The following is a 27136-nucleotide window of genomic DNA, read 5'->3' as shown; positions in this document are numbered from 1 at the left end:
CCAAGCTTCCAGATCCTTCCCTCACTCTGAAGGAGCCTGTCCAGGCTACCAAAGCCTCCTGCATATGTTTCGGAAAGCACCACTTCTCTGTATAGGATATGTTCCTCCACTCTCTGCTTTCTGGAATTCGGGGCACAGTTAGGCTTTGCTCTCTGACTCACTGCAAGCTCTAGGACCTTGGTGAGTACTTGCTCCATAAACCCCATCTTTCCCTTAAAGCAGGGTTAGACCATAATGGCTGTAGTTCTAGCTGCTAAGCCAACCTAGGTCTACAGTTCACATTAAACATTAGCTCATATTGCCTCCAGGCTTGAAACCAGTGTACCCAGAAGACACTTACAAAGGGACAACGATGTTGAAATATTTTAAGTGCAAACAGGGGGACTCCTGTGTGCTGACAAGGACAAGGCTGTGCTGTCTAAAGTCCCTGTTTGATCCTCATTTTCCCATCCCTTCCCAGCAGCTTTTTCTCTCGGAACCCTCGGCAGTCTTCTGCCTGAGCGATCCAGCTCTTCATTTGTTAAATGTCTCTGAGGAAATATGTATATGTAAAACCTCTTACTTTATGCCACGGACAGGTCACTTTGATATAGTTTAATGCCCTGGATGGGTAGTGCCGCTACTGCTGACCAGGTGGCAAAATTCAAGGTTTGGAGCACCAGGAGAAAAAGATTGTAATGCTCATATTCTAAGGATAGAAGGGATTTGGGGCCACTGCAAGCCTACCTTTTGCTTCCCACGGTCCAATGTTCGATGCATGAGCTTTTGGCTGCTTACGTTTCATTGCCTTCTAGTGGGAACTGGTTTCTCCACCCACTCTCACTGTCTGTGATCTCAGTTCCCCACTGTGTCTGCAGCCTCAGGACGCAGCTAGGTCTGAGAGTGGGAGAAAAGGAGGAGAGAGCCACTGTCATTTAGTGCATGAATTTGGCTACAGATGTAACCCTGTCCACTTTCTTCCTTTCTTGGTCAAAGCAGGAAATGTGTAGGAGTCATGGCATCAGAATGTTGATCAAGTGTACAGGACTGAATCGGTAGATGTTTCATGTATCTTATGGAAGCTGGACTCGGACAATTTCCCTCTAATGAATCCATCTCTCAAGAGTCTTTCCAAAACACACACACACACACACACACACACACACACACACACACACCCAGTCCTCTGTAACCTGTCCGGATAGTTTTTAACGTCTTGCTTGTTAATGTGGCCCCCGGTGTCTTAGAGAAGTTGGCAGCTTAGGTGCTTTCTATTAGCAGAGAAATGTGGGCTCGAAAGCTTTTCCTCTAAATGAACGTGTTGTGTAACGTCCAAGCTGACTCAGAATACAGGTGTGTGCTCTTGCTCTGAGAAGGTAGAAGGGGGAGAGCCCAACCCAGACAAGGTGTGGGGGAGGGAGGGCAGCACCTAGTAGCAAAGGCCACCCTGTGCCGAAGCCTTAGCCAGAACTACGTCTCTGGGAAAGGGTCCCTTGCTGCCCGTTTGTATCCCTGAGTCACCGCAGACCCCCGCCCTTCAACGTGGGATGTTAACCTTGGTCCAATACGGAGATGAGCTGCAGAGCTGAAGCAGACTCTATACAGCCTTCCTCACCGTACAGCGACCAGACGGCGGGACTCGGGAAACCCGAGCTGAGCACCGGAATTCCTCAAGGTAAGAAGACCCCTCCCCCTTCCCAGGAAATGGACTCTTCCAATTTTCTCACATGATTATTCAGGCCCTTTCACTTTTCCATATATAGGAGTCACTCAGGAGCAAGCGGTGACCAGTCGGAGAGAGTGACACGTCTGTGGCCAGGCCCGCCCTCCTCACCATCCTCACCTTCCTCTCACGTGCTCACAGGCGGTTCACCAGAAGCGATCCCTGTGACTCTGCCAAAGACAAACCTGCTGGGCTCACGGGAGAAAAAAACAACAACCGACCAACAACCACACAAAACCACCTCAGGCTAAGTTGACAGCACTGAAATCGTTACCTTGAAGAAACCGAGGGGAGAAGTGTGCGAAGATGAACGGCCCAGTGGATGGCTTGTGTGACCACTCTCTGAGTGAAGAAGGAGCCTTCATGTTCACGTCGGAGTCTGTGGGAGAGGGACACCCTGGTAAGTAGGCGGTTGTGGACCGAGGACAGCCTGTGCCGGGGAAGCCATTTTACCAGGGGCCTTAGAAACAATCCGGGTTCCTTACCATGCGGGGATCTCTGGAGGCACAATAGGAGGCGGTTTTTTATTCTGCTAATTTAATAGTTGTATAAAACCGTCACTGATCATGAAATGAGAAGTTGTCCGTTAATGAAGCCAAGGGTTCATGTTACTGCCCACTGCCAACATCTCCACATGGTGAGGCCCCTACAGGGAAGGCATGGTGAGTTGACTGAACATATTACACATCGAACATGTATCAGATACCAGCTTTATATACTGGGGGCCAAGATAAAGCTTTATTACTGATGAGCGACTTAAGTCAGCCGAGAATGTTCCAACGTTCCCTCAAACTAGGCTGTGGTCACTAAGTTTTGCATCTGAAGCACGTATAGTCCAGAAACAAACAGCACATTCCAGTAGTCACTGAGATGGATCTCCAGCTCCTGAGAGCCTCAGGTATATTACCTAAGAGAAGTACAGATGACCTCCTGAGGAGGAAGAACATTCGAGTATTTTTTGGTGCTGTGGGGAAACGGGAGAGGCTCATGTGCGACAGTGTGGCCCACGATCAGAGCCTCCGGCTGTAGGTCAGTGGTTCTCGGATATCAGGGAGCCCCCAGCAGGCTTGTTGAGTCAGAGTGCCGGGCCCCACCCCCAGAATTTTCTGATTTAGTAGATCTTGGGTGAGGCTCCCGATTTGCATTTTTAATAAGTTCTCAGGAGGTGCTTTTGCTGCTGCTGCTATGGGAACCACACGTTGTGAACCACTGCTCTAGAAGAATCTTGGGACTGGACACACTGATTTATCCCATATGCATTTATTCAAAATTCATCTGAGAAATTAAAATTTTGGTAACGTATCACCAAGGCTACCTTTTTCTCATCTTCCTCATCCGTGTTATTTCATACCTTGTAACTCAGCTTTAGGCATAGCCTTCCATACGCGTTAGCCGGTGGGTCTCACCTGGGGACGATTTTCCCCTTTACCCCAAGGGCATTTTGTAATGTCTGAGAACATTTTTGGTTGTCTGCCATGCTCTGCTGTGAGGGGTGGGGGTGCCACTGGCCTTTCATGGATAGAGGCCACATCTGCTTCTCAACATCCTGAATGCACAACACCGTCCCCCCTGCAACAAAGAATTTTCTGGCCCCAAATGTCAGTAGTATGTCTGTTAAGAAACCTTGGTTTAAACTCACTTTTGTATGTGATTTAGCTCAATTCAAAACAAATAGCCCCCTTTCATTGTGCATAACTTTAGAAAGTCTCTAGGTTCACAACACTTGTAACCTCAGATTCATTGCTGTCTAACACGTGGGTTAGGATTTGCTCCACCTGGAGGAAGTGGGTGCCGGGGCCAGGGGTCCCATAGTACATGCCACAGTGTGCTCGGTGGACAGAAAAGAAAAAGTCTAGCCAATCAAGTGGCCATTTTGTTTCCTTAATCACAGCCGTTCAGTCTGTGTGACTCTCCTTTTGGTTGCCACAATCAACTCTCCACGTAAGTCAGCTTCCTCTAAGCTTGAGCGCTTTTGACTTGTCATTCCAGCGCTGAACTCTTCCACCAGGAGGATCAAATGAATACTTTTTCATCTTCAAGAAAACCAACTATTAGCTATCTTAAGGCTACTGGGTGATACTGATGGAAATTTTGAAAGCCTAAAGAAACAGTTGAGAAAGAGCCTCCTTAGGCATTATTTTAGTCTGCGGAAGTGTCTCAACACCCTTGCTCATCTGGGCTTTATCCCTAATACCCCTTATCCCACTCCCCTGTGGGGGCTGGGGACATGTGAGCTGCGTCCTTCAAACAAGCAGAGTCCTCCGTGGTGAGCTTGTGAGTTACGCTAGGTGTCCTGATGAGTAAGGCTGGGCGAGATATGTTAGCAGCAAGCTTTCATTGGTAGGGGTGTGCAGAGGTGGGGACAAGCCTGGACTTTGAACCGGGGTCTGCCACTGGAGGGGGTGTGCCTAGAAAGCCCCAAGGTTTAGTAGCAGTTTCTCAAGGAAGGATTCAAGAATCCTCCTTCAACGGCAGATTGCTATGTTAAGTTACACTGATGTGAACGCTTTAAATGATGCACTTAAGACAGCAGAGCTGCTTGATTCTGGATCTGGATTCTTTGTAGAAACACTAAAAAACAAAAAACAGGACAAAAGGGAAATTTCGGAGGTGACTGATATGTTTCTTACTTTGCTTATGGTGATGATAACGTAAGAGTACTCACATGTCCAAACTCCTCAAATTGCACCCTTTAATTTTATGCAGATTAGTTCCGTCCACCAGTTATACCTCAATAAAACTGGGAAATACTGTATTAATCTATTAAGAGCCAACTCGGGGGATTCCTGGGTGGCTCAGTCGGCTGAGTGTCCAACTTTGGCTCAAGTCACAATCTCATGGTTTGTGGGTTCGAGCCTGCTTGGGATTCTCCCTCCCCTCCCCCCAGCCTTTAGCTCGCTCTCTCTCTCTCAAAAATAAGTAAATAAACATTAAAAACAAAAGCGCCAACTCTGTGGGTATTTTGAACATTAAATGAGATGTAATATGTTTAAATAGGTGTCACTTTTATTTCTGAATCTGAATGAACATTGGCAGTTCGCACAACCTCAAAGCAAGAGTGGACTTTTCCATCATGCCACTGAGGGGTCCACATGCCCAACCATGTGGAATTCTAAAGGCAAGTAGTGCTTTAGAAATACGGTCAGGGCATCTGTTGAGCTGTGGTCAGCCCCACCTTGACTGAGGTCAAACCCAGCTAGAACATCAGCCTGCAGGAGGCTGAGTGGCACTGGGGATGGTCTGAGAGCTGCTTATGGGAATGTTCAGTAGAATGGCAATGGTGTGTCGAGGCTCTCTTACAGAATTTCTACAGCCGGGGCGGTAGATTCGGGCTTGATGTTGTGGCTCACGCAACCTACAGAGAATTGTATCTGTGTGTTCCATCTGATTTTATGTGTTGGCACCTAATCCTACTGACATCATTAGCGATTTTAACTTCTTTTTTTATAATTATATATTTTAATGATCATATCTACTTGTTAAATATATATATTAATGTTTATTTATTTTTGAGAAAGAGAGAGACCATGTGAGTCAGGGGTAGGGCAGAGAGAGAGGGAGACAGAGGATCTGAAGCAGGCTCCTCGCTGACAGCAGAGAGCCCCATGTGGGGCTAGAAGTCATGAACCATGGGATCACGACCTGAGTCAAAGTCAGGTACTGAACCACTGAGCCACCCAGTCTCCCCAGCTATTTTAACTTCTATTTATAGGAGTTTTCTAGATTTTAGATCTAAAGGGAATATCCTAAGGAATGAGAACTTTTTAATAGGAGAGTGTGTGTGTGTGTGTGTGTGTGTGTGTGTGTATGTGTGAGAATTGCTTTAGTCTCTTAGAACTAATTTTGGAATGCATGTCTTTTGAGGGGGAGAATACTATGGCTTTATGTAATACACATCACCCAAAATTAGCAGAAATGGGAAAAGTAAAACTTTGAAAAAATTCCTAATTTTTTATATTTAAAGAAGTGTCCTCTTTGGTAAACAGATTTGATAGTAAACTTACCAAATATCTAATTATTTTGATACTTCAGTCTGTCAGACCTGGTATCTCTGTGATTCTTACACATGTTACTTCTCCTCCAGACAAGATCTGTGACCAGATCAGTGATGCCGTGCTGGATGCCTACCTGAGGCAGGACCCCAACGCCAAGGTGGCCTGCGGTAAGGGATGCCTATTCCCTCCTGAAGACCTCAGTGGCCTGGGCATGAGGCCTTTGCCTGTGCTGAGGCCTTCGGCACAGCAGAGAGCCAGGAGAGCCCCTGGAGGGCCCCCGTGGTGATCATGGGTGTAGCTGAACCAAGGCCTTGGCAAGATCATATGACAGGGATGCCCAGCAGGGAGACCAGAGCCCCCCGTCCTCATGGTGCACTGCACAGATGGCTCCTTCCCTCTCCAGTGCCTCCCCAGGCCCTGCATTGAGCACCACAGGGACATGTGCCCTCTGAGGGTACGCTTCACTCTGGTATCTTTGTGAATGGCCAGTGAGAAGGTTGGCCCGCCTTAATCTCCGGACCTCAGCCTGTGGGGGGTGGGGAGGGGGGCTAGCAGGAAGGGGCAGGGGCGGCCTCCCGGAGGCGTGTTGACTGCATTCCTTATGACAACCACCTGCCACCGTCGTCTGGCTTCGAGCCACACGGCAGTCGTACCATGGTCTTCACGCAGCAGCTGGGGAAGCAGACGTAGAGAGGCTAACTAAGCGGTTCAAGACCATACGAGGAGGACGTGCTCACTGTGAAAGCGAGGCGTGACCGAGTCTGTCCAAAGTGTGGTTCTCCAGGCTGCATTCACACATGGTCCACCCTTTTGCTGCGATTTGCTCTGCTTGTTAGCATGATTCCTTTATTTCTGGCCTCCAGGCCTCGCAAGACTCTTCAGGAGTCCCTTTATCAGCGCCATTCGGGGTCTGGGAGTGGCGCTCCCCTGGCACTGGGCTGGCGCGCAGCCGCTGACCTCCCCCCGCCCCTCCCCGCAGAGACGGTGTGTAAGACGGGCATGGTGCTGCTCTGCGGAGAGATCACCTCCATGGCCACAGTGGACTACCAGCAGGTGGTGAGAAGCACCATCAGGCACATCGGCTACGACGACTCCGCCAAAGGTGAGGCGGGTCCCTGGGTCCAAACGGTGTGGGCGCCCCCAATGCTGCGTCGGATCGGGGGTCCTCCATCCTCTGCAAGGGCAAATCCCAACTGGGAGAAAAAACATTCCTGGGCCTGCCTGGCAGGTCACGGGTCATAGTCTCTGGCGATAGCATGGCGGCCCATGGGGTGGTGGCCGGTTGAACTGGCCCGTGTCCATCCTTCGTGGCCTCTGGTCTTGGTGCTGGCGAAGACTTTGGAAGAGAGAAAAGCCAAATAAAGGGAGCCACCCTCCGCGGGGGAGATGATCTCTGCCAGGCACGGGCACTGCTCTCCATATCTGTCCTCTTAACTGCTTGAGGCTCTCTGCGACACCTCCTGGAGACAGGCAACGGAGGCTTGGAGACATAAATAATTTGCATAAGGTGACAGTAAGTGAGTGCCCGTCTGAGTATCCTGTGCTTTCTGCCATTCTCATTCTAGACCAAGAAAAACAAAGTGACTTGGTCAGGAACTGGTCCTCACAGCAGGTGAAGGAGATGGGCTGGCCGAGGTTGGCCCCAGGGGCAGGCAGTGTGGGACGTTGCATCCCAGGGAAGGGGCCCAGGCCCTGGCAGGAATCCAGGAGGAGCGCTGTGATCAGGCCAGGGGGACAGCTGGAAAGAACGGGGCCAGGGTGAGGGGCTCAGAGCAGATTCCAACACCTAAGACGGGGCAGAGCGGGAAGGGACTCAGTTTGGAGTGGCTTCCGAGGACAGCGTGCGAGAGCCAGATGCTGATGGCCTGTGCACCCGGACTTCCTACTTACAGGGTCTTTAGGGCGACACGTGCTGCCTCTGTGGGGTGGGGCAGGCTGGAATGATGCAATGCACACATGTGAGCCAGAGTCCCTCGCTGCTGAGGGTGCAGACACAGAAGCTCAATGCAGCCACCTCAGTCCTGCCCAGAGTACACACTCGAGGACAGGAAAGTGAGGTGAGACCCAGTGAGCACAGGATCATTCTCTGAGTCAGCACACTGTGTTCTCGAGGAAGCACACTGTCCCAGGCCAGCAGCTTCCCCATCTGTTACTGTGCAGCTACACCCTCTTCTACCAGGAAAAGGTGACTGTTTAAGACAGGTAGACTTTATTCGAGAGCAAGGCCTGTTCTGCACTCGGAAGGGAAATTTCCCAGAGGCAATGTGCGCTGCCGGTCGCATCTCTGTGTGCCCAGCCGGTCGCTGTGCCTGCACCCGGAGGACCCCGCACAGCGGGCACTAGCAGGGCCCCAGGCTAATCGCCCTGCTCTGCCCTTTGCTGCACAGTCGCTGGGCTAGCTGCCTCTCCGAGCCCTGCTCCTCTCCCCTTGGTCCCCTGAATTCTGTTTTTCCAAACCACTTGGAGCCCTGGCGGATTTGCAGTGCTGAGAAGCTTCACTATTTAGAGAGTGATTAGGGAAAATGCAGAATGCTTACTGCACAGTCGGTGAGTCCTCGGCAGACCTCTGAAGATGGCTCATGGGTTTGTGTGTTCCAAAACCTTTGCTGGGAACAGGAAGCTGAAGAGGACGACGGCGTCCTGGTGCTCCCAGGGTGGGGGCACTGCCTGGCATTAAACGGTGCCATACAAGGTGCCCAATGGCGAGTCGGTGGGAGGGAGAGGGAAGGTCCAGGAACGTTTACTGAGAGCTGGGGGGATTTGGGCATGGGGGGACAGGGAGCTGAGGAAGAGCATTCTAAACGGAGACTTGGTGTAGGTAGGGAAGTGTGCCGTGCTGAAGGCTAGCCTCGGGCGCGTGTTGGGGGGCTGGGTGGAACTGAGGCATCCGAGTTCCCCTTCCCCGGGCAGCAGGCCCCACATGAAGCATGTACGTAAACAGCAGCCTGGATCTGGGTTGGTCGGTTGGTTTTAGTAAAGCTCACACTGGCAGCGGAGGTAGAATAGACTGGAAAGAGAGAGCTCCACAGCTTGCCACTGATACATGACCTGGTGGTAGAGCCTCCTTGAGTTTCAGCCCCCCAGTCACACAGTGCCCACACCTGGGGCCAGCAAGGCCTGAGGGCCCACAGGGAGAGGATCGCACTGGCTATGCCCAGCAGCCCCTTCTGGGAGCTCTGGGGACGGGAATGCCACTGGCCAGAGCCCCCCGAACCAGTTCCGAGCCCATAGCAGGGTGCCTGGGAACTGTGGGGGTGGGCAGACGCAGCCGTGGCTTCCAGAGGCGTGGCTTTCCCATGTGGCCCCAGGCCCTGTGCAGAGCTTGGGATCCGAGGACTCCGGGAGCCTCTGTGGACAGTTGGCGTGCACTGTCTTTGTTCAGTGTGTTTTGTACGTGGACACCTGGGGCCAGGCCACGAGGCACCCAGTGCAGCTGCAGCCCTTCCCTGGTTTTTACACTGCGGTCTGTGTAGGGTATATATTTTTAATCCAGGTATAATCGAATGTAGTAAAATGCTCTGTGGAGGATTTTCTGTGACCAGCCTTGTAGATGATAACCTGGGACGGACCTGAGGCCTTCCCTATCCCGGGCCTCTCAGCTTTGGGCCCAGACGAATCCCAGCTGGCTAGATACCACCCACCTCATCCCACCATGAAATGCCCTGTGGGGAGCTGAGCAGTCTGCCAGGACGCCAGAACCTCCCCTCAGTGTGACGCGTGTCCCCACAAAGGCCCGCTTTCCCTTCCACCTAGGCTTTGACTTCAAGACCTGCAATGTGCTGGTGGCTCTGGAGCAGCAGTCCCCGGACATCGCCCAATGTGTGCACCTGGACAGAGCCGAGGAGGACGTTGGGGCCGGAGATCAGGTGACTCAGCATGGGGCGCAGTGCTCTGTTGGATGGTCAGGAGGGCACTGCCTGTGCTGGCCCTGGCTCTGACCCGTGCAGAGTGGCCAGCTGGGAAGTTCCTGAGTAATGGATTGGACATGCAGGGGGGTGGACCCGCCCCATCCCAGCAGGAGCCCCGGGGAGGGCCGTGTGGTCCTAATAAATTAGGACACCCCTGCTTCAGGGCAGAGACTCAAGGGCGTGTGCGGCCTGCTTGGAGAAGACTATGGTCGCCGATGCCCGATGTGGCGTTGGGAGGTCGGTCGAGGGCCCTGTCTTCCCCTCTTCAAGGGCCCCATGCATGCAGGAGGCACCCAATACAGCTGAGTTTTAGATGAGAAGAAAGTCGCCCCACTTTCTAAAACGCGCATTGTTCCGTCACGGTCCCCTTCAGGGTTTGATGTTCGGCTACGCCACCGACGAGACGGAAGAGTGCATGCCCCTCACTATCATCCTCGCCCACAAACTCAATGCCCGAATGGCGGACCTCAGGCGCTCTGGGGTCCTCCCCTGGCTGAGGCCCGACTCCAAGACCCAGGTGAGTCCCCCTCCTCCTGTCCCCTCTCATGGAGCACCCCCCCACACTGTCAGCAGCCCCGGGTCCCCTTGGTTCTTGTTAGGATCACCGTGTTCAGTCCAGGCCCTCAGAGAATTGTTGATTGTGAAAAGGGCTCTATTTGAAAACTCTTCGGGTCTACGTGTTTTCTCCCCTAATTTCTTATTGTGAAAAATCTCGAAAATACAGAAGAATGGATTTTTTCCCTTTTCTTAGCATATGTTGGCCCTGGTAATGTGGTTCCTTGATTCCTCCCACACGTTTCTTTCTTAATTGGCTTCAGATTTTTGGTCCCTGCCACTCCACACTGGCGGGTCTCTACACCTTGAGCAAGGTCCGCATGCCAAGGTGACAAGTGCGGTCTCGCTGTGGCCCTTTATCACTGTTTCTCATAAAAAGGCTTTTCCGTTGCTATTCTGGACTTTCTGTCCCCATGGGCCCTGACCTCTCTGCTCTGGACTGTGGGGACATCGCCACCGGAGTCCACATGTGAAGGCCAGGGGTGATGCAAGTGTTAGCGGATGTGGTTGGAGGTGCTGGTCCACCTCCCCTCTCCACGTCCCTGCTCTGTGTCAACCTGGTGGCCCTGCTGGCCCTTTCCCAGGGCTTCCTCCCCTGGCTCGTCTCCCAGCCTCCAACAGGCCCTTGGCACTTTTGCACATCTCTCTTCTTCCACCCATGCTTGCACCCAGTTTCTATTGTGTCACACTCGGCGCTCAGAACTTCCCTCTGCAGGATGTCTGGATCAGCAGCCCTGTTTCTGAGAGCCATCGTGTGCAGCCTCCTGGTCACCTCCTCCTCCGCTCCAGGGAGTGCCATGGTGCCCCCCACTCCATCCTGTTCAGTCCCCCTTCTGTCTCCATGTTTTCCCTAGAGAGCACCTCTTCTGCCCCAGCCCGGTTCCCAGGCCACCGCTGGGATGCGTGTCCTGCCCTCCCAAGGACTTTCCCTGCCTGGGAACACCACTTAACTCCCTTTGGACTTTTAATTTTCTAATGCTTGCTCGGAATCTTCTACAATTTTCTGCTTCCTACAGCGGGGAAACCCCCACTTGTTGTTTTGCCGTTCCAATGTCCTCTACCTCTCCCTCCCCAGTCCTTGCTTAATCTGAGTTATTTCACTCCTTAGTGCTGGTGCCTCTGCTCCCACCCTTTGCCTCACCTGGAATCTTCTGGGGTTCCCTCCTGTCCATCAGTGGCCAGCAAAGCTCCCACCTTCTGTGGTTTCCCCCACCGGATCGGGACTTCTCCTGCCCCCGGGACTTGGAATTTAGAGCATGTGGTTGTGTAGCTCAGCGTGGGGCACGTGACGGTCCCATGGCCCCTGCTGCATGGAGGTGCGTCCATCTCACCGAACGTGTGAGGCCACATGGTGTGCAGGCTGCAACTGTCTGAACCTGAGGCAAGGAGGTGCCTTTGTGGGCCGAGGTCCACCCTTCCTGGTGTTCTCCACGTGCCCCCAGGGCAGGGACTGGAGTCACCAGCATTTCTCCAGGTTCCCCGAGGTCGTGGGACAGGAGAGTTCCAATATGAAGACTGTGAGGGTATCAACAGAAAGGGACACACGGCTGCCAGTGCACTGGCCTGTCCCCTGCCGGAGCTGCACTGGGACAGCAGGCGGGAGGCACATTTGTGAAAAACGGAGTCCTGGAGCAGGGGCTGGAAGAAGGAGAGCACTGGGGCTCCCTTTGCCTCACGTGGCAGTGAGATCCGGTGGCACCTCGGTGGGGACCCACAGAAAGGCCGAAACAGGGCAGGCCCCCATCACCCCGCTCAGCCGTAGAGGGGTGGGGGTGGGGACGTGCTCCTCCAGGGTTCCCTTCCCACAGGGACACATGGAATTCTCTCGATGCTACTTTGGATGCCAAAGTCCACGTCACCCCCCTGCTGCAGGGCATCGCACAGGCTCGGGTGTGGATCTGCTGCTGCCGCCCAAGGGTCCCTGTGCCAGGACCAGTTTCCAGGCCAGCTCAATGGCCTGTAGGTGAAGGACTTTCCTCATCTGACCAGAGTGTTAACTGTGACCAGGATGAATCTTTCCACCTGAGCTGATTCTGGCTGTTGATACTGCCAACTGAGTGGCAGTCCGGACGGCTGTGTCTGTACCTGGTCAGAGTGGTGTTTTCTGTGGTTGTGTTCCCCTACCCCCGCATCTTGATGACGTGATGAGAGAAGAGGCACACTCGGAACCCTTGGCTCGGCCACAGTCCTGTGGTCCTTCGTGGATGGATGCGGCCTGGGGCTCAGGGCTGGTGGCGGGGAGCAGAGGAGGCAGGCCCCGGGAGGGCCTCGGGTGCAAGCCTTCTCCTGAGGCCTGGTGCTGATGCAGCGGGTCTGGTCCCAGAGCCGGCCACAGGGCCGCCCCCCCCCCCGGGGGTCCCCACCCCGACTCCAGCAGCCTGTCACATCTGTGTGCACATAGCCCAGCATCTGAAGGTAGCTCTCGGGACTCAGATGTCACCGTGCACCCACCCCTCGCACTAGGATCAGACATCACATGGGCAGGGCCCTTCCTCTTCCTTCTTCTGGATTCCACCCTCTTGCTCCTTGAACTGGGCAGGGCATAGAGTAGGAGCTTGATGCAGGCCCAGTGTTTGGTGGATAACTGAGGGGCTTTGGGCGGGCAGAGACCCCACTGCCGGCACAGCCCCGGGGAGGCAGTTTGCTGTCCCATGGTTTCCTGGGGCAGGAAGTAGTGCTGTGCCTGCCAGCCAGCATGGCCACCAGCGACAGCTGGCATGACTGAACTCCCTCAGGCTCCACACCCCCCAACCCCTCCCTCTGGGCACCGCTCTTGTGGGTCCACACTGCCCTGTGGCTCCCATGTGTCCCTCGGGGGCTCCAGTGACAGCCTTCTTCTGGGCAGAGCCCCGGCTACCGGGCCGCATAGCCCCGAATCAGAGCCCAGCTCTGCTGGCTGTGTGATCCTGAGCAAGGTGCTGGCGTCCGGAGGCCTGCGCTCTCCTGTGTGTAAGGTGAGGCAGGTTCCAGCTTCTCACAGCTTGTGGCCCGGCTTCCAGCCTGCAGAGCACGCAGCCAAAGCCAGTTTCTCTCCAGCGCCGTCCGCCATCTTCCCCGTCCCCTTCCCTCTCGCTCCGCAAGCCTGGGGTGGCCAGACTGCAATCCTCTCTTACCAGTCCGATGGGGCTGTGACATCGGGCTCTCACACGCACTGACGCGTCCCTAGAGCACAGGGTCTCCGAAGGATTTGGTCTGCGCTGCTACGGGAAAGGCGCCAGCTTTCAGATCAGGCAGGCCTGGGTCTGGCTCTCTGGCTCTTTTCACGGACTGCTGCATGACTTCAGACGAGTGGCTTTGATTCTCCGGGCCAGGTTTTGTCCTCCTTTGTAAAGTGGAGAGGATAATGCCTGTCGTGCTGGGATGGCCGAAACATGAACCGAGGGTGCGCAGGTGGCCCGCCTGGGTAGAAGCGAGTGTTGGAACTGCCCCTGTGGCTTGACCTGCAAGGGCACTTTCCCTCCACGTGCTCTCGGCTCTTTGGCTTTCTTGTGCTCACACACCCGGAGGCTGGCCTTCCCGAGCTTGCTACTCGATCTCCGGCCAGCCGGCCCTGAGCTGCTGTCACCCTGTCCCTGCAGCAGGCCAGTCCTCTGGCCCCACACACTTTCGGAACTCCTCCACTGAGAGGCTGGGACAGACGGCGTGGCCCATGGATGCCTGCGATCCTTGGCAGGGGCCATGGAGGGTCAGAGAGAGGGTTTCGGCCAGGGGACCTTCACTGGCATCCAGATCCTGCTGAGATAGAAGGGGAGAAGTCTAGTTGAGTCACAAATAGAGAGGAAACCCTGTAACCCTGAGTCTCTTACGTGGCTCTAGTTGTGGTCATGAGTGAGAGGCAGTTAGGCCTATGTCCAGCCATCCCCTGTCACTGGGCAATTACTCAAATACAAGAATATTCAGGTTACTTTTCCCGGAGGTCCCTGGAGGACAGGCGGCTCCCCTGCCCCCTTGCTTGGCTCCTGGGAGCCCCGCCTGCCCCCTCAGGGTCTGTGCCTGGCAGCGGTGTGTGTCCTCAGCTCAGGGCAAAGCCTCACCGCGTCGCCTCCTGCCCCTGTAACCCAACAGGTGACCGTTCAGTACGTACAGGACAACGGCGCAGTCATCCCTGTGCGCATCCACACCATCGTGATCTCCGTGCAGCACAACGAGGACATAACGCTGGAGGACATGCGCAAGGCCCTGAAGGAGCAGGTGATCAAGGACGTGGTGCCAGCCCAGTACCTGGACGAAGATACCATTTACCACCTGCAGCCCAGTGGGCGGTTTGTCATCGGAGGTCCCCAGGTGCGCCCTGGGAGCACAGCCTCCTGGCTTGTCTGTGTTACTGGGCCTCTTACCCCACTGAGCACCAAGGAGCGTGTGGCTTTGTGTGACTCAGCCACGTCCAGCCCTGGACAAAACACAGGGTCAGCTCATACTCGGTGGGGCCTGCCATCCCTGTGTCAGTGCAGGAGGAATTAGGGACATGTTCCCGGGACTCGCTCAGCTAGTGCGGCCTGGTCCTCCCCCTCCACACATGTCATACAGGCCCAAGCTGCCACCTTGTCAGCAGAGATGCCAGCTCACCACTGCAGACGACCGGCCTCTCCCGGGCCGCATTCCTGGATCTTTGCCACAGGTTATGTCCGACTTGTGTCGAGGCAGCTTTCAGGTGGGGACCCCTGCTGTCCCCTTCTCCTGTGTGGCAGGGGAGAGAGGGTGGAGATGGGCAGAGCACGTCTGAGAGGCTGCTGACCTCTGCCTGGGACTCCTCAGCGGGGATGCGTTGCCGCAAATCGGAGCCACCGGAACGGGTTCTATGACCAAATGTAGTGCAGAAACACAGGCTGAAAGAAAGGCAAAGCTTCCTGTCATTTCCTGCAGGACTTCTCAAAGCCTACATGTGCCAGTGGGAAGGGTGGATCTCCCAGCAGGGGGACAGAGTATGCTGACTTTCCCCAAAGCACTGAACATGGGGCCCTGCCCTTGCAAAACATCATTACTGGGACTCCCCAGGTGGTTCAGTCAGTTGAGCATCTGACTCTTGATTTCAGCTCAGGTCATGATTCCAGGATCGTGGGATCGAGCCCTGAGTCAGGCTCCGTGCCTGGGATTCTCTCTCTTTCCCAGGGCACCTGGGTGGCTCAGTCTGTTAAGCATCCCACTTTGGCTCAGGTCAGGATCTGGCGGTTTGTGGGCTCAAGCCCCACATCAGGCTCTCTGCTGTCAGTGTGGAGTCTGCTTTGGATCCTCTGTCCTCCCTGCTTCTTTCTCCCCGCCCCCCAGAAAAAAAAGATGAAAAAAAGACCCATCATTATTGCCTGATGCTGCACAGAGCAGACACTGGAGGAAATGGGCTCGGTGGCATTTCCTGGGAGCCGCCAGCCAGGGCCACAGCCCAGGCTGGCGCAGGGCCACAGCCCAGGCTGGCGCAGGACCCTCCTGCAGCTCGGGTCACCCCACCGTGACTGACTCACAAAAACAGACTGATGAGGCTCCGGCAGGTTCCCTGGCTTCTATAGTGGGCCAGCGACTGAACTGAGTTACAGTGCAAGGTTTCTAGCAGATTCCCAGCTTTGGGGGGGCGGGGGTTCTTTGAAAAATGCCCACGGGCAGCTTCAGGGCACACTTTCTCCCTTAACCCAGTGGCCATCGCAGCGCTGCAGCTGTCCGTCTACCCTGCCCTGTGGGGACCCCGGTTCTCATCCCCCACACCCCCATTCTTCCCTTCCGTCTGCAGGGAGATGCGGGTGTCACCGGCCGGAAGATTATCGTGGACACATACGGGGGCTGGGGGGCGCACGGTGGCGGCGCCTTCTCCGGGAAGGACTACACCAAGGTGGACCGCTCTGCAGCCTACGCTGCCCGCTGGGTGGCCAAGTCCCTGGTGAAAGCAGGGCTCTGCCGCAGAGTGCTCGTGCAGGTGGGTGGGCCCCGCTCTGCCGCCCCACCTCTGCCCAGGCCACACGCCCTGCTAAAGGCTGGGACTGTGCGAAGCATGGGGCACAGGGACGTGAACCCTGAAACCCCAAGGGAGGGAAAAGACCTCCAGGAGAGAGGCATATACACAAACTGAGCGCTGTGAAGATGGTGGAGATTTCTAGACAGGCAAGGCTGGGGAGCATGTCCGGCAAGGGGTGGGTGGTTCCAGCTGCCCCTCCCTGAGGGCATCGGGATCTCTTCGAGGGGCAGACCCCTTGCACAGAGGCTTCTGGCCCTGATCTTGGTCTCTTCTGGAAGGTTTCCTACGCCATTGGTGTGGCAGAGCCCCTGTCCATTTCCATCTTCACCTATGGAACCTCCCAGAAGACAGAGAGAGAGCTGCTGGAGGTGGTCAACAAGAACTTTGACCTCCGGCCCGGCGTCATCGTCAGGTAAGTCACTGCCCTGTCGCTGCCAGACAGGACCTTCCTCCTCCCTCACCCAGAGGCTTGGCTCTGCCGAAAAGAAGGACTTTCAGCCTCCCGGAAGCAGGAGGGCATCCAAGCTCCTAGCCCAGCACAATGCACACCCCAAGTGCAGGATGTCTGCTTTTCAGGTTGAAGGGGGCTGTCTAAGGTTTCTTGCTGGCCCAGAGACACTGACTCCAGGGGGGCCATCTTTGAGCAGGTGAGGGGGGGTGTCTTAGGAAAGTAATCCTAAGGCCAAATGCTGAGAATTGAACTGGCAGGTCTAGACCCATCTGCCCTTGCTTCTAATGGTGCCCTTGCTTTGTGGTGCAGGCCAGTGGAGCAGGGAGGAGAGGAGGAAGGCACAGCAAGGCCAGAACTCAAGTTCCGGGTCCTGGGTGTGTCTGTGTAACTGGGTTGTCCCCGAACCTCTGAGCCTGTGTCCTAAGGGCCAGTGGCAGTCACCTCATAAGATGTGGTGTGGGACAGACAGGAAATGTATGAGACCTTGCCCTGAGCAGTGACACTCCACGAAAAGGCTATCACACTCCTGTGCTCAAAATTCAGAGAGACTCTGTTCCCTTTCCATTGAAAATGACCCTTTCCTCTGTTGGCTGTGCAGGGACTTGGATTTGAAGAAGCCCATCTACCAGAAGACGGCATGCTATGGCCATTTCGGAAGAAGCGAGTTCCCGTGGGAAATTCCCAAGAAGCTTGTGTTTTAGAGCTGGTGGGCGCAGGGCCCGCATGGCCCTGGGCGTGTCTGGGTGGTCTGTTTCATCTTGCCTGGGACCCCAACTCTCAGATGTCCCAGCCCCAGGGCCCCGACTGCCTTCCTCACCCATTGCCCCCTCCTGGACCAAGCTGCCCCCCGCCCCCGGGTTAGCCCTGTGCTATCGTCACTGTGAATGGCAGGGGGCTTGCTGGTGCCTGAGGTCAGACCTCCTCATGAGGGCAGTCACAGTGTCCCCTGCTTTCCCCTCAGACCGAGGCGATGCTAATTTAGTGGGAAAACCACCCCTGTCCAGAGTAAGTCCCCTCACGCCTCCCCCATGGCCAGTCCCCTCCTCCCTCACAGATCTCAGGGGTCCTGGGTGTGCTGGGTCTGCCCGTCCCGTCTGTGCCCTGTGCTCTGTATCCTGAGCCGGGGGCTTCACAGAGGCCTCCTGGGCTAGGCGTCCGGCGGGGAGGGGAACGGGGCTGACATTTGCTGAGCGGCCCTGGTGGGCGAGGGGCCGGGTTAATTATCACTCTCGTTTCTTCTTCACCACAACATGGTGAGGTAACACCTCACTCCCTCTTTACATATGGGGAAACTGAGACACAGATCAACTGGGTAGCCTTCCCAAGGTCCCGCGGCCACATGCATCAAGACCTAGACAGGAATCCCCCCAACCCCATTCCCATCTCGTGCCAGACAGAGGCCTCAGTGATGACCGAGCAGATTGAAAAGCAGCCCCGTATCCTCTGTCCTGAAGACCTGAGCTTGCTGCGAGTCGGGGATTGACCCTGGGCTCTTGCTGAGCCCTGGCCAGGGATACGCGAAGTCAGGACAGAGAAACGGCTTGTCCTAGCTCAGGTGGCCTGCCCCTTAGACAGGGGACCGGAACCCCGTGTGCTTCAAGTCCTTCTCTCTTCAGCCTCTTGGTCTGAATGCTGTCGGTATAAGGGTGTGAGCCCCTCCAATGCCCCTTCCAAAGAGGCCCCATGTAAGGGCCGAAGAGCTAATGTCAAGTAGTGACCCAGGTGGCAGAGCTGCACCAGTGGCGGACAAGTTGGCCGAGGTGTCAAGGGAAATTCCACCCTTGCCACGTGGCTTCTGGAGCACAGAACCAGGGGTCCTGAGCGGTCCTCGGGGCGCTGGGGTCTTGGAGGCTGCACGCTCACCGCCTTCCCTTCCCCGGCCAGCACTCCCTCCCCACCTGCCCTCAGCCTGGGCCTCTGACGGCACGTCTCGCCTTCTCCCTAGCGGCCCAGACCGCAGGCTCAGGTAGGGCCCCCAAGGCTCCCAAGAGAACACTGAGGCCTGGGCTTTTGTCCAGGGTACGTGGCGCTGGATCCGGCTGAACCAGGGAGCCCACGGAGCCTTGTCTGGGCCTGACGCACAAGAACCCAAGCTTTCATCCGTCAGCTCTTCAGGGGAGGCGAAGGCCGAATTCCCACATAAACCTAAAGCTTGTGTCCTCTCCAGAGGCTCGTTTACCCTGCAAGTTGCAAGGTCCCTCCAGGAGCGGGAGGCACAGCCTGCTTGAGGTCAGTTCCCCCTGCTTAAGCCCTGTTCGAGGTGAAAATTTGGAATCACACGCTTTCCCCTCCCCCTGGAGAAACAAGATCTTTGTTTGTGTGAAACTAGAACTGTTATGTGTTAATAGTTCCTGCTGGGACAGTGAATAAAAACTGAAGGAACAACTTGCTTAGTTTTTTGTCTGCAGACCCTCAGGCGTACCCCACCAGCAGCATGCCCACCCCCCAGCGTAAGGGGTACCCTCTGCGCTGTGCCCCCCCCACCGGAGCCCTCTGTTCCTGTCCATGGGGGCTTCTCCAGCACAGACGAGCTTTGCTCATCCACCAGCTACTGTGTGACGTCACCGCGTTTCCGTGTTTATTCTGCATCTCGCTTTGCTGAGTTTCACAGAGAGAACCTGAGGCCCAGAGGGTTAGGAATGTGGCCAAGGGCACCTGTCTGGCAAATGACGCCCAGTCTCCTGAGCATGCTCCCTCCATCGCCACACACTGCCACTCAGAGGCCTCACCTGCCCTCCCTGCATGAGAGTTATTGGCCGTCAGACAGCCATGAGGGGGCATTGCGGCCATTGTTGTCCAATGGCTGAATAATTGAAGTCGGACCTTGAAGGGAGTAAATGAGGGGTCTGGTGTGAGTTCGAGCCCCACATTGGGCCCTGTGCTGACAGCTCAGAGCCTGGAGCCTGCTTCGGATTGTGTCTCCCTCTCTCTCTGCCCCTCCCCTGCTCATGCTCTGTCCCTCTGTCTTTCTTTCTCTCAAAAATAAGCATTAAAAAAAAATTTAACGTCAGGTCTGCCTGGCATGGGTCAACATGGGTCAGGTGTCACGCCCCGGCCTGAGGAGGGCAGGAGGTGAGGCCAGTGTGTGGCAAAGTGAGGTGAAGAGGTGGAGGGGGACTCTCGGAAAGCCCAGGTCTCTTCTTGGCCTCATAAAAGCAGGGCTTCCCTCCTCTCACCAAGGTTGAAGGGGCGCCCTCTGGGACATTTGCACCCCCATGGTGTGGGCCTGGGACGCAGGCCCTGGGAGGAGTCCCGTCACAGGAGCCACAGCTGCAAGTGCGGAGCCTGAGGGGACTGTTGCGCTCCCCTTACAGAGCAGGAAGCTGAGCCCCAGGCAGGTGGGATCACTTCTGAGGAGTCCCACACAGTAAAGGGTACAGCCTGTCCCAGGGTGAGATGGGGACCACTGGCATGGCCGGCGCGATTCCCTCCACTTCGCCGGGGGGCGGAGGGGAAGAAGCTGGATGGCCCCCCACCCGGCACCGGCCTCACCTGCTGCTCCCAAGGGACTGTTCTCAGGTCTTGCCTCCCCTTCAGGTATGAGCTTCGCTTGTTCTCAGGCAGCAGGGCCAGCCGTGGGACCCCAGCCCTGCCCAGGCCTCCTGGGAGCCCCTCTGGGAAGAGGAAGGATTCCCAGCCTCTCCCTGAGTCCCCTGCCCCACCCCCCACCCCTCACCTCCTCGGCCTCAGACCACGACCACGGTGCCTGCTTCCCTCCTGATAGGCTGGACAGGGTGGATGGAAGCTTCTTTATAAGCACAGGGATCCTAAGGCTGAGAGGGTCATTCTCTTTTCATCCTTGAGCTGAGGGACTCCTACGACAGACTATGGAGGACAGACCCCGACCAGGGCTCTCCCCTCAGTCCTTCCGGGGCTGCAGGGTCTCCTCAGAGGCTTTCCCTCCACCTCCTTGCACCAAGCTCTGAAAGATAGTTCTGAACGTGCTCCCTAAATGAAACAAAGAGGAAGGAAGGAAGGGAGGGAGCGAGAAAGGGAGGGAGGAAGGAAGGGAAGAAGGAAGGGGGCAAGGGAGGAGGGGAAGAAGGAAGGAAGGAAAGAAGGAAGGAAGGAGAAAAGAGAAGAAAAGCATCACCTAATTAGTTCTTGGATGTTGGCATCAAAACATTCAGAGCTTCTAAGTTGTAAGATATTTTGATTAGTTTCGATCTCATGTCTATTTCTTGGCTTTCTTATGTTTCATGTCCCATTTCTAACTTGCTGAGCTGCATGTTGGGTCCAGTGGCTTCTAGATCCAAACTTAAGAGGCAGCTGTGAAATTTCCACGTGGTTGTTTGTCCTTCCATTTTTTTCACTTCTGTCTAGCTTCAGTGATAGGCAATTAGAATAATCTCTGTTATGTGCACTTTTTCAAAAAGGTGTGAGGTTTTCATTGTAGTCCAAAATGGTGAACTTCCATAAGTGTTGTCACCTGATGTTTTCTGGATGCGGATTTTCACTTGTTTCAATATGTTAAATATTTTTAAATTACATATTTATATTTCAAATTATGTACTAATTTAGCTATTTCTGTGGACAAGAATCTTACGCTTTCCTGAAGTAGCGACTGGCAAGAGAGGAGAAAAATCATGTGTGGATTCTAAGGAATAGCAAATTGTGGCTTTGTCTTTCCTTCCTGCCTTCTTCCTTCCCTTCCTCTTTTCCTTCCCTCTCGCCTTCCAGGGACAATTTGTGGAGCACCGAGCGCCCTGCCGAGGGTGCCGGGGACAGGGACCGCAGAGCCCAGCAGTGACGTGTGGGTAGGTGCTCAGGCCAGTGAGAGGAGGGGCTTCCCAGGCAGAGGGAAGAGTGTGGGCACAGGCCAAGGCGGGGCCACTGGGACCGTACAAGGGGTTTGAGGCCTGTGACTGCACTGTTGTGCCCTCCCCATCCCTCTGTAATGATGGTCTGCCCTGGTTGCCAGCCTCGGGGGCTCTTCATAGCCCGGGAACTAGGCTATTAGAGCTGTGGACCCGGGAGATGGTGGAGTGCTGTGACAGGAGAATTTTATGACAGGAGACTAAGTCTTGGTCTCCCTGGATTCCCGTGGGAGACGGGAGAGGGTGTTGTAGTAGGCACCCTGGTCAGAGTTCTCTTGTTTTTGACAGACTTGTTCTACCAGCGAAAGAAAGACACTGTGTACAGAGACAGGGAACATGCCCATAGCAGTTCCGCATGAGTTCTAGAAAAATGTTCTGCCTCGGGATAGAAGAAGACAAAAGCCCAGAAGTACCTGGTGCCCTGGATGTGTCCAAAATAGGCTGGAGCTACCAAAAGTGGTGCAGAGGTTTTAAAGAAAAGTGGAAAGACCTCTTTCTTCTTGTAAGAATCAGATTCTGACCCTTGAACTGAGAACTCATGACGATTTGGTTCAGAGCATAGGAGGCTGAGAGAGACCACATCACCGCCAGCCGGGAGGTGTGGACCTGAGACAAAGAACAATGAAAATGGTGAGTAAGCTGCTGCTGCTGCTGCTGCTGCTGCTGCTGCTTCTTCTTCTTCTTCTTCTTCTTCTTCTTCTTCTTCTTCTTCTTCTTCTTCTTAAGGGGGCGCTGCGTGGCTCAGTCAGTTAAACAGCCAAGTTTGGCTCAGGTCATGATCTCACAGTTTGTGGGTTCGAGCCCCACGTCGGGCTCTGTGCTGACACCTAGCTCAGAGCCTGTTTCTGGTTTTGTGTCTCCTTCTCTCTCTGCCCCTCCCCTGCTCACACTCTGTGTCTCTCTCAAAAATAAATAAACGTCAAACCAGAGCTTCTAACCATAGATCCTCATTTGTCTCACGATCCAGGAGGAGAATGTGTCTCAAGGAGCATGTGCTCCCTGTCACTTAGCTCTCTTTTGGCTGCCAGCCGGGCCCCTGACCCCCATCCGTCCCCCATGCCCAGAGGCTGTGTTGTGGAGGTCTTAGCAGGGAAATGCTTTCTTCCATCCCTGGAGGAATCCCGGAGCTGGCTTCCCACTGAGGCAGACTGTTGAGCAAGACCGTCAAGAGAGAATTTGTGGGGCAAAAAGGTGCCTTTTATAGCACAGGGACAGGACCCGTGGGCAGAAAGAGTGGCACCAGGGTTGTGGGGAGTGACAGATGATACACTTTTCTGTTGCTGGGTGTTCGGGATAATGTACGTCTCTCAGGAATTTCCTGTGCTGTATGAGGACCTACAAGACCGCAGAGGTCTGGCTGTTGTCAAGGTAACAGCCTTTATTTAGCCTCTAACGAAACATAGACATGAAGGCGGCCATGGGTTCCTGTCCTGTTCTGCACACCTCAGGGATTTGTCAATGGGCTGCAAGGTCTAAGATTTCATTTCAGCAGCCTTTTTGTTCTCCTCCTCACCACGAGGGGTCGCCATCCTCCTCACCCTCCCTCCGGCGGTTCCCGGGACACCTTCATCCACAAAATGGAAAGGCGTTACCTCCTGGCTTCCCTTGGCCAGCAACACGACCCTGCAGGTGCAAACCCCGGATAGCCACAAGATCTCTTTCTTTTGTTCACATGTATTTTTCCAGTGGTCTCTCTCTATATATATATCTTTAACTCTTTTTACGTAAGTATTCTATGTCTTCTTAGAGTTTCTCAGATCTTACTTTTTCTCAGTATTCTAAACAAACCCTGGACAGTATTTGGTAAATAGTGGTTATTTGAGTTATTTCTCCTTGTCTTATACTTTCTAGAAAATAGAAGTTAAATTTAATTGGGATGACATAATTCAGTATTTGTTAAACAACATGCTATCACATGAGAGCAGTTCAGCCACTGGAGACATGAGGAATATGAGAACACTTTCTCTCTGCCGAGGCCTCTGTCGTGGTGGCCACGTCCTGGTCTCCATCAGCAGTAGCTGATTAAAGAATCCGCCACATGGGGCGCCTGGGTGGCTCAGTCGGTGAGGAGTCCCGCTCTTGATTTCGGATCAGGTCATAATCTCACACTTCATGAGATTGAGCCCCACGTCAGACTCTGTGCTGGCAGTGCGGAGCCTGCTTGGGATTCTCTCTCCCTCTCTCTCTGCACATGCACATGCTCTCACACTCTCTCAAAATAAATAAGTGAACATTAAAGAAGAAGAAGCAGCAGAAGCAGAAGCAGAAGCAGAAAAGGAGGAACAGGAATGGCTGGGCCCTGCTGACTGCGTGGAAGGCCTGCATGTGCACTGAGGGGCCCAGGGGTGCTCCCACTGGTCTGGGCCCAGCAGGGCTACTGCCTCCTTGATATCAGAGCCCTGGCCAGGTTGAACCGAGCTCAGCTACTCAAAGCAATAGAAGGTAATTATAGGCTGGGATTCTTAGCTCTGTTCTACCTCTCCAGGTAGAGAAGCATCTGGGCCATTGGGGCCCTCAGTCTTTTCATCTAGAAAGAAGAACTGCCCCAGTGTCACCACCTCCTGTATAATGCACATGCCAGGGACCTTGGAGGCAGCCTGTGCCAAGCTTGGGACTGGGGATTGGGTGTCAGATGCTATGTCCTGGCTGAGCCAGGATCAAACACGTCCAGGATGGGATGTGGGTTATGGTCAAAGACAAAGCCGGAGCCTCTGGGTGACACATTAAGCAGTCCTGGGACCTGAGGCTTGGCCAAGAGTCACCTTCAGAGTAACAGTCCTGGCAGAAACTGTCCAAGGCTTAATCCACAGTTGTGGGTATCGTGGGCAGAGAACACACTGGGTTCTTCAGGGACACTGTGCTTAAGATGCTCTGGGGCCAGCTGGAACAATGTTTGAACCAGGCTGTGCCACCTCTGGCAGGTTATGGAAGGTCACTGAGTCTGCTTCCTCCCATTATAAGGGAGTGAAGATGGACCTTTGTACCAGTGAGTCAAAGTAAGGAGATACGGTCCATGTAAAGGGTCCAGCTAGAGTCTGGCACCTGGCGGTTGCTCAGGAACCAGCGGCAGTTAACATTCGACTTCTCCAGGGACATAGTACTGGGACAGCCTCTGTGGACAAATAGAGATGGGACAATTAGCCAGGAGAACCCTGACACGGGGAGGCACCCAGGACAAATTCTCCTGATCTATCAGCCCAGGACATGAGAAAAGCAGGGGAAGCAGGGGATGACTCTCAGGGATATAGCCTGGGGGATTCAGAGCATTAATCTGTGTCTCCTGGTCTCTCACAGCACCTGAACAAAGTAGCCCTCTGTGAGTGAGGAATGAATGAACAGAGAGGGTGGGTGATGAGTGACCTTGGTCTGACCAGTCCTTCCATGGGCTGCAGTTTTTCATGCAGCCACCAGAGGGCAGAGCTGACTTGCACATATCCTGTGGGCTGGTGAAGGGGCTTTCTCTTGGGAGTTCTGCATGCTCCAGGGTGGTTGGTGGACCACCAGGGACCACCCTTCACCATGGAACAAGAGTCCATTCTGAGCCTCTGAGAGGTCAGGACTCCCTCCCCAACATTCCATCTCTCCAGAGCAGGACCGTCCAGTTGAGACAGATGTTCATGCAGTCTGACCAGATTTCTCAAGGCTTTGGTGTGCCTTTGCCCCCTCTTTTCCCAGGAATTGCTCCCCATTTCTTCTTTGTTAGGGGAGTACTTTTCTCAGGGGTGAAGGATTATGCACGTGAGTCCTATCCCACACAGGGCTTGCAACCAGGGTCTCTCAGCCAGGACCTGTCTCTATGCCCATTTTAGAGGTATAGAAACTGAGTCCTGTGGCAGGTCATTGTTATCAATGAGACCAGAGCCCCAGCTGAGCATGGGGTGGAGATCATCGTGTGTGAATTCTCCATGTGCCCCCTCCCCACCCCACCTTGGTGTGATCATGGCTCATGGCCTTGATGGAGGGCAGGGGGAAGAATGGCCGGGTCCTTGGGGGCAGGGCGAAGAGGTGGCTGGCATCGGTCTCTGCTGAACTGGAAAAGGTGACGTTTGGGTCTAAAATCCATCCTCCTCTTGTAGGGGGCTGGCGGCAGGGTTGGAAAGCAATCCTTGCCTGGGGCCTCCAGGACCCTGCTGCCTGAGGACCCAAGCCCACGACCCCACCATGGCAGAGCCCGTCACTCATGGGCTCTATAATCCCCTGTTTAGGATTGACCTGTCCACCTTGACCACAGTGGGCGGGTAGGTGGCCGTAGGCCCCGTGACACATACAGTGAGGCTACCAATGCTCTCTATTGCTCCTGAGCATAGGGGGGGGCTCAGAGGAGTGGTGCCAGCCTTTTCTCCAGGACTAGTGGCCCCTCCCATGGGTACCGATCATTTCACACACACACACACACACACACACACACACACACACACAGCCAGACCCAGACACTCCTGTCCTGACACAGGCAGAGACACACGTGGACGAACACAAAGTTGATAAAAAACCTGTGTTCTCCGCACTACCCCTGACCCCTCCAGATACAAAAGTGACACAGACAGCAACAGATGTGTCCTGAGGACATGCCCCAGGGACAGCTCTGCTGACTTTGCCTGGACAAGGCTTTTTGGGGGAAGCCGAAGTGGCCAGAGGTCAGCGTCCCTGCAGTGGTCCCCTGCCATCGTTGTCCTGAAGGCCCACTCTGAAAGTCCCTCTAGGCCGGGCTCCTGGCCTCGCACAGTGGGGGGTCCCCTTGGGTCTTAGGTGGGGGCATGGCCGTGTGGCTCGGAGTTAGAGTCCCAGCTCTAGCAGAGACCGGGCCTGTTCTCGGCATGCAGGGCCTCAGTGCCTCTGGCCCAGGCTGCCTATGAAACAGAAGCTTGTATTTTAATATTTATATTTTTGCTCATATTTTTTATATTAGCACCATTCCCCAGAAAACCAAGATGTTTTTGGTTAAAGTTTCAGATGAGTGTTGATATGAGGCTGGAGTCCTTATTTGTCCCTAGACCCCCTGGGTCACTGGATACCGGCTGTGACACCCAGGCCACCGGCCCTATGGCCCGACACACAGCCTACACAGTCACCACATACAGCAGGCTCCCAGAAGATCCTCGTTAGCAATAATACGGAGGCCAGAAAGCCCTGCTTCCCCCCAGAGGAGGGTGAAACTTGTGTGGGCCCCTGACACTTTGTGGGTGCAGGGCAGATACCCCCACACCAGTCCTTCCGGTGGGCTCGATGTGAATTACCACCACTTGTCACCTCTCCAGCCCCATGAGGTGTTTTGTCTTGCTACTGCTGCTTCATAGATGAGAGTCTGCGTCTCCATGAGGTTCAGGGTCATGCCGAAGGGCCCCGTCTCCTCCAGAGCCTGCCCTGATCTCTGAACTGCCACCCGAGTCCTTGCCCCCTTGTCCTGCTCTGTTGCCATGGCGGCTTCAGCTGAAGCGTCACCTGTGGACTTGTGACCTGAAGGGCGCAGAGCTGCCTGGGCTGAGGAAGGTCAGGGCAGCAGAGGGCCCCTGGTTTCCCTCCCTCCGCTCCAGGCACATGCCCGTAACACTGACCTTGTCTCCCTCAGATTCCATGAGCCTTGCCTATCAGTGGGTCCAGAAGGTAGACTGCACCTCCCTGAGGCCCGTTCTCATTCTGGGGCCTTTACTGGACGTGGTGAAGGAGATGCTGGTGAACGAGGCACCCGGAAAGTTCTGCAGATGCCCCCTTGGTAAGGGGCACCCTCTGTGCGCACTGGCCTATGTCCACTTGGGTCCTGGGGCTGGGT

General features: G+C 54.8%; 1 protein-coding gene across 1 annotated transcript; it reads left to right on the top strand.

The window, feature by feature from the left end:
* Positions 1-1782: 1782 nt before the first annotated feature.
* Positions 1783-18937, top strand: MAT1A (methionine adenosyltransferase 1A). The gene is made up of 9 exons (XM_029915666.1): positions 1783-2102; positions 5787-5864; positions 6677-6799; positions 9451-9563; positions 9979-10122; positions 14226-14444; positions 15880-16062; positions 16380-16513; positions 17151-18937. The coding sequence occupies exons 1-9, from the start codon at positions 2009-2011 to the stop codon at positions 17251-17253; spliced, it is 1191 nt and encodes a 396-aa protein (XP_029771526.1). The 5' UTR covers positions 1783-2008; the 3' UTR covers positions 17254-18937.
* Positions 18938-27136: the final 8199 nt, after the last annotated feature.

Source organism: Suricata suricatta, chromosome 2 (genome assembly GCF_006229205.1).
Source record: "Suricata suricatta isolate VVHF042 chromosome 2, meerkat_22Aug2017_6uvM2_HiC, whole genome shotgun sequence".
Lineage (NCBI taxonomy): Eukaryota > Metazoa > Chordata > Mammalia > Carnivora > Herpestidae > Suricata > Suricata suricatta.
This window is presented reverse-complemented; position numbering and strand designations above follow the sequence as displayed.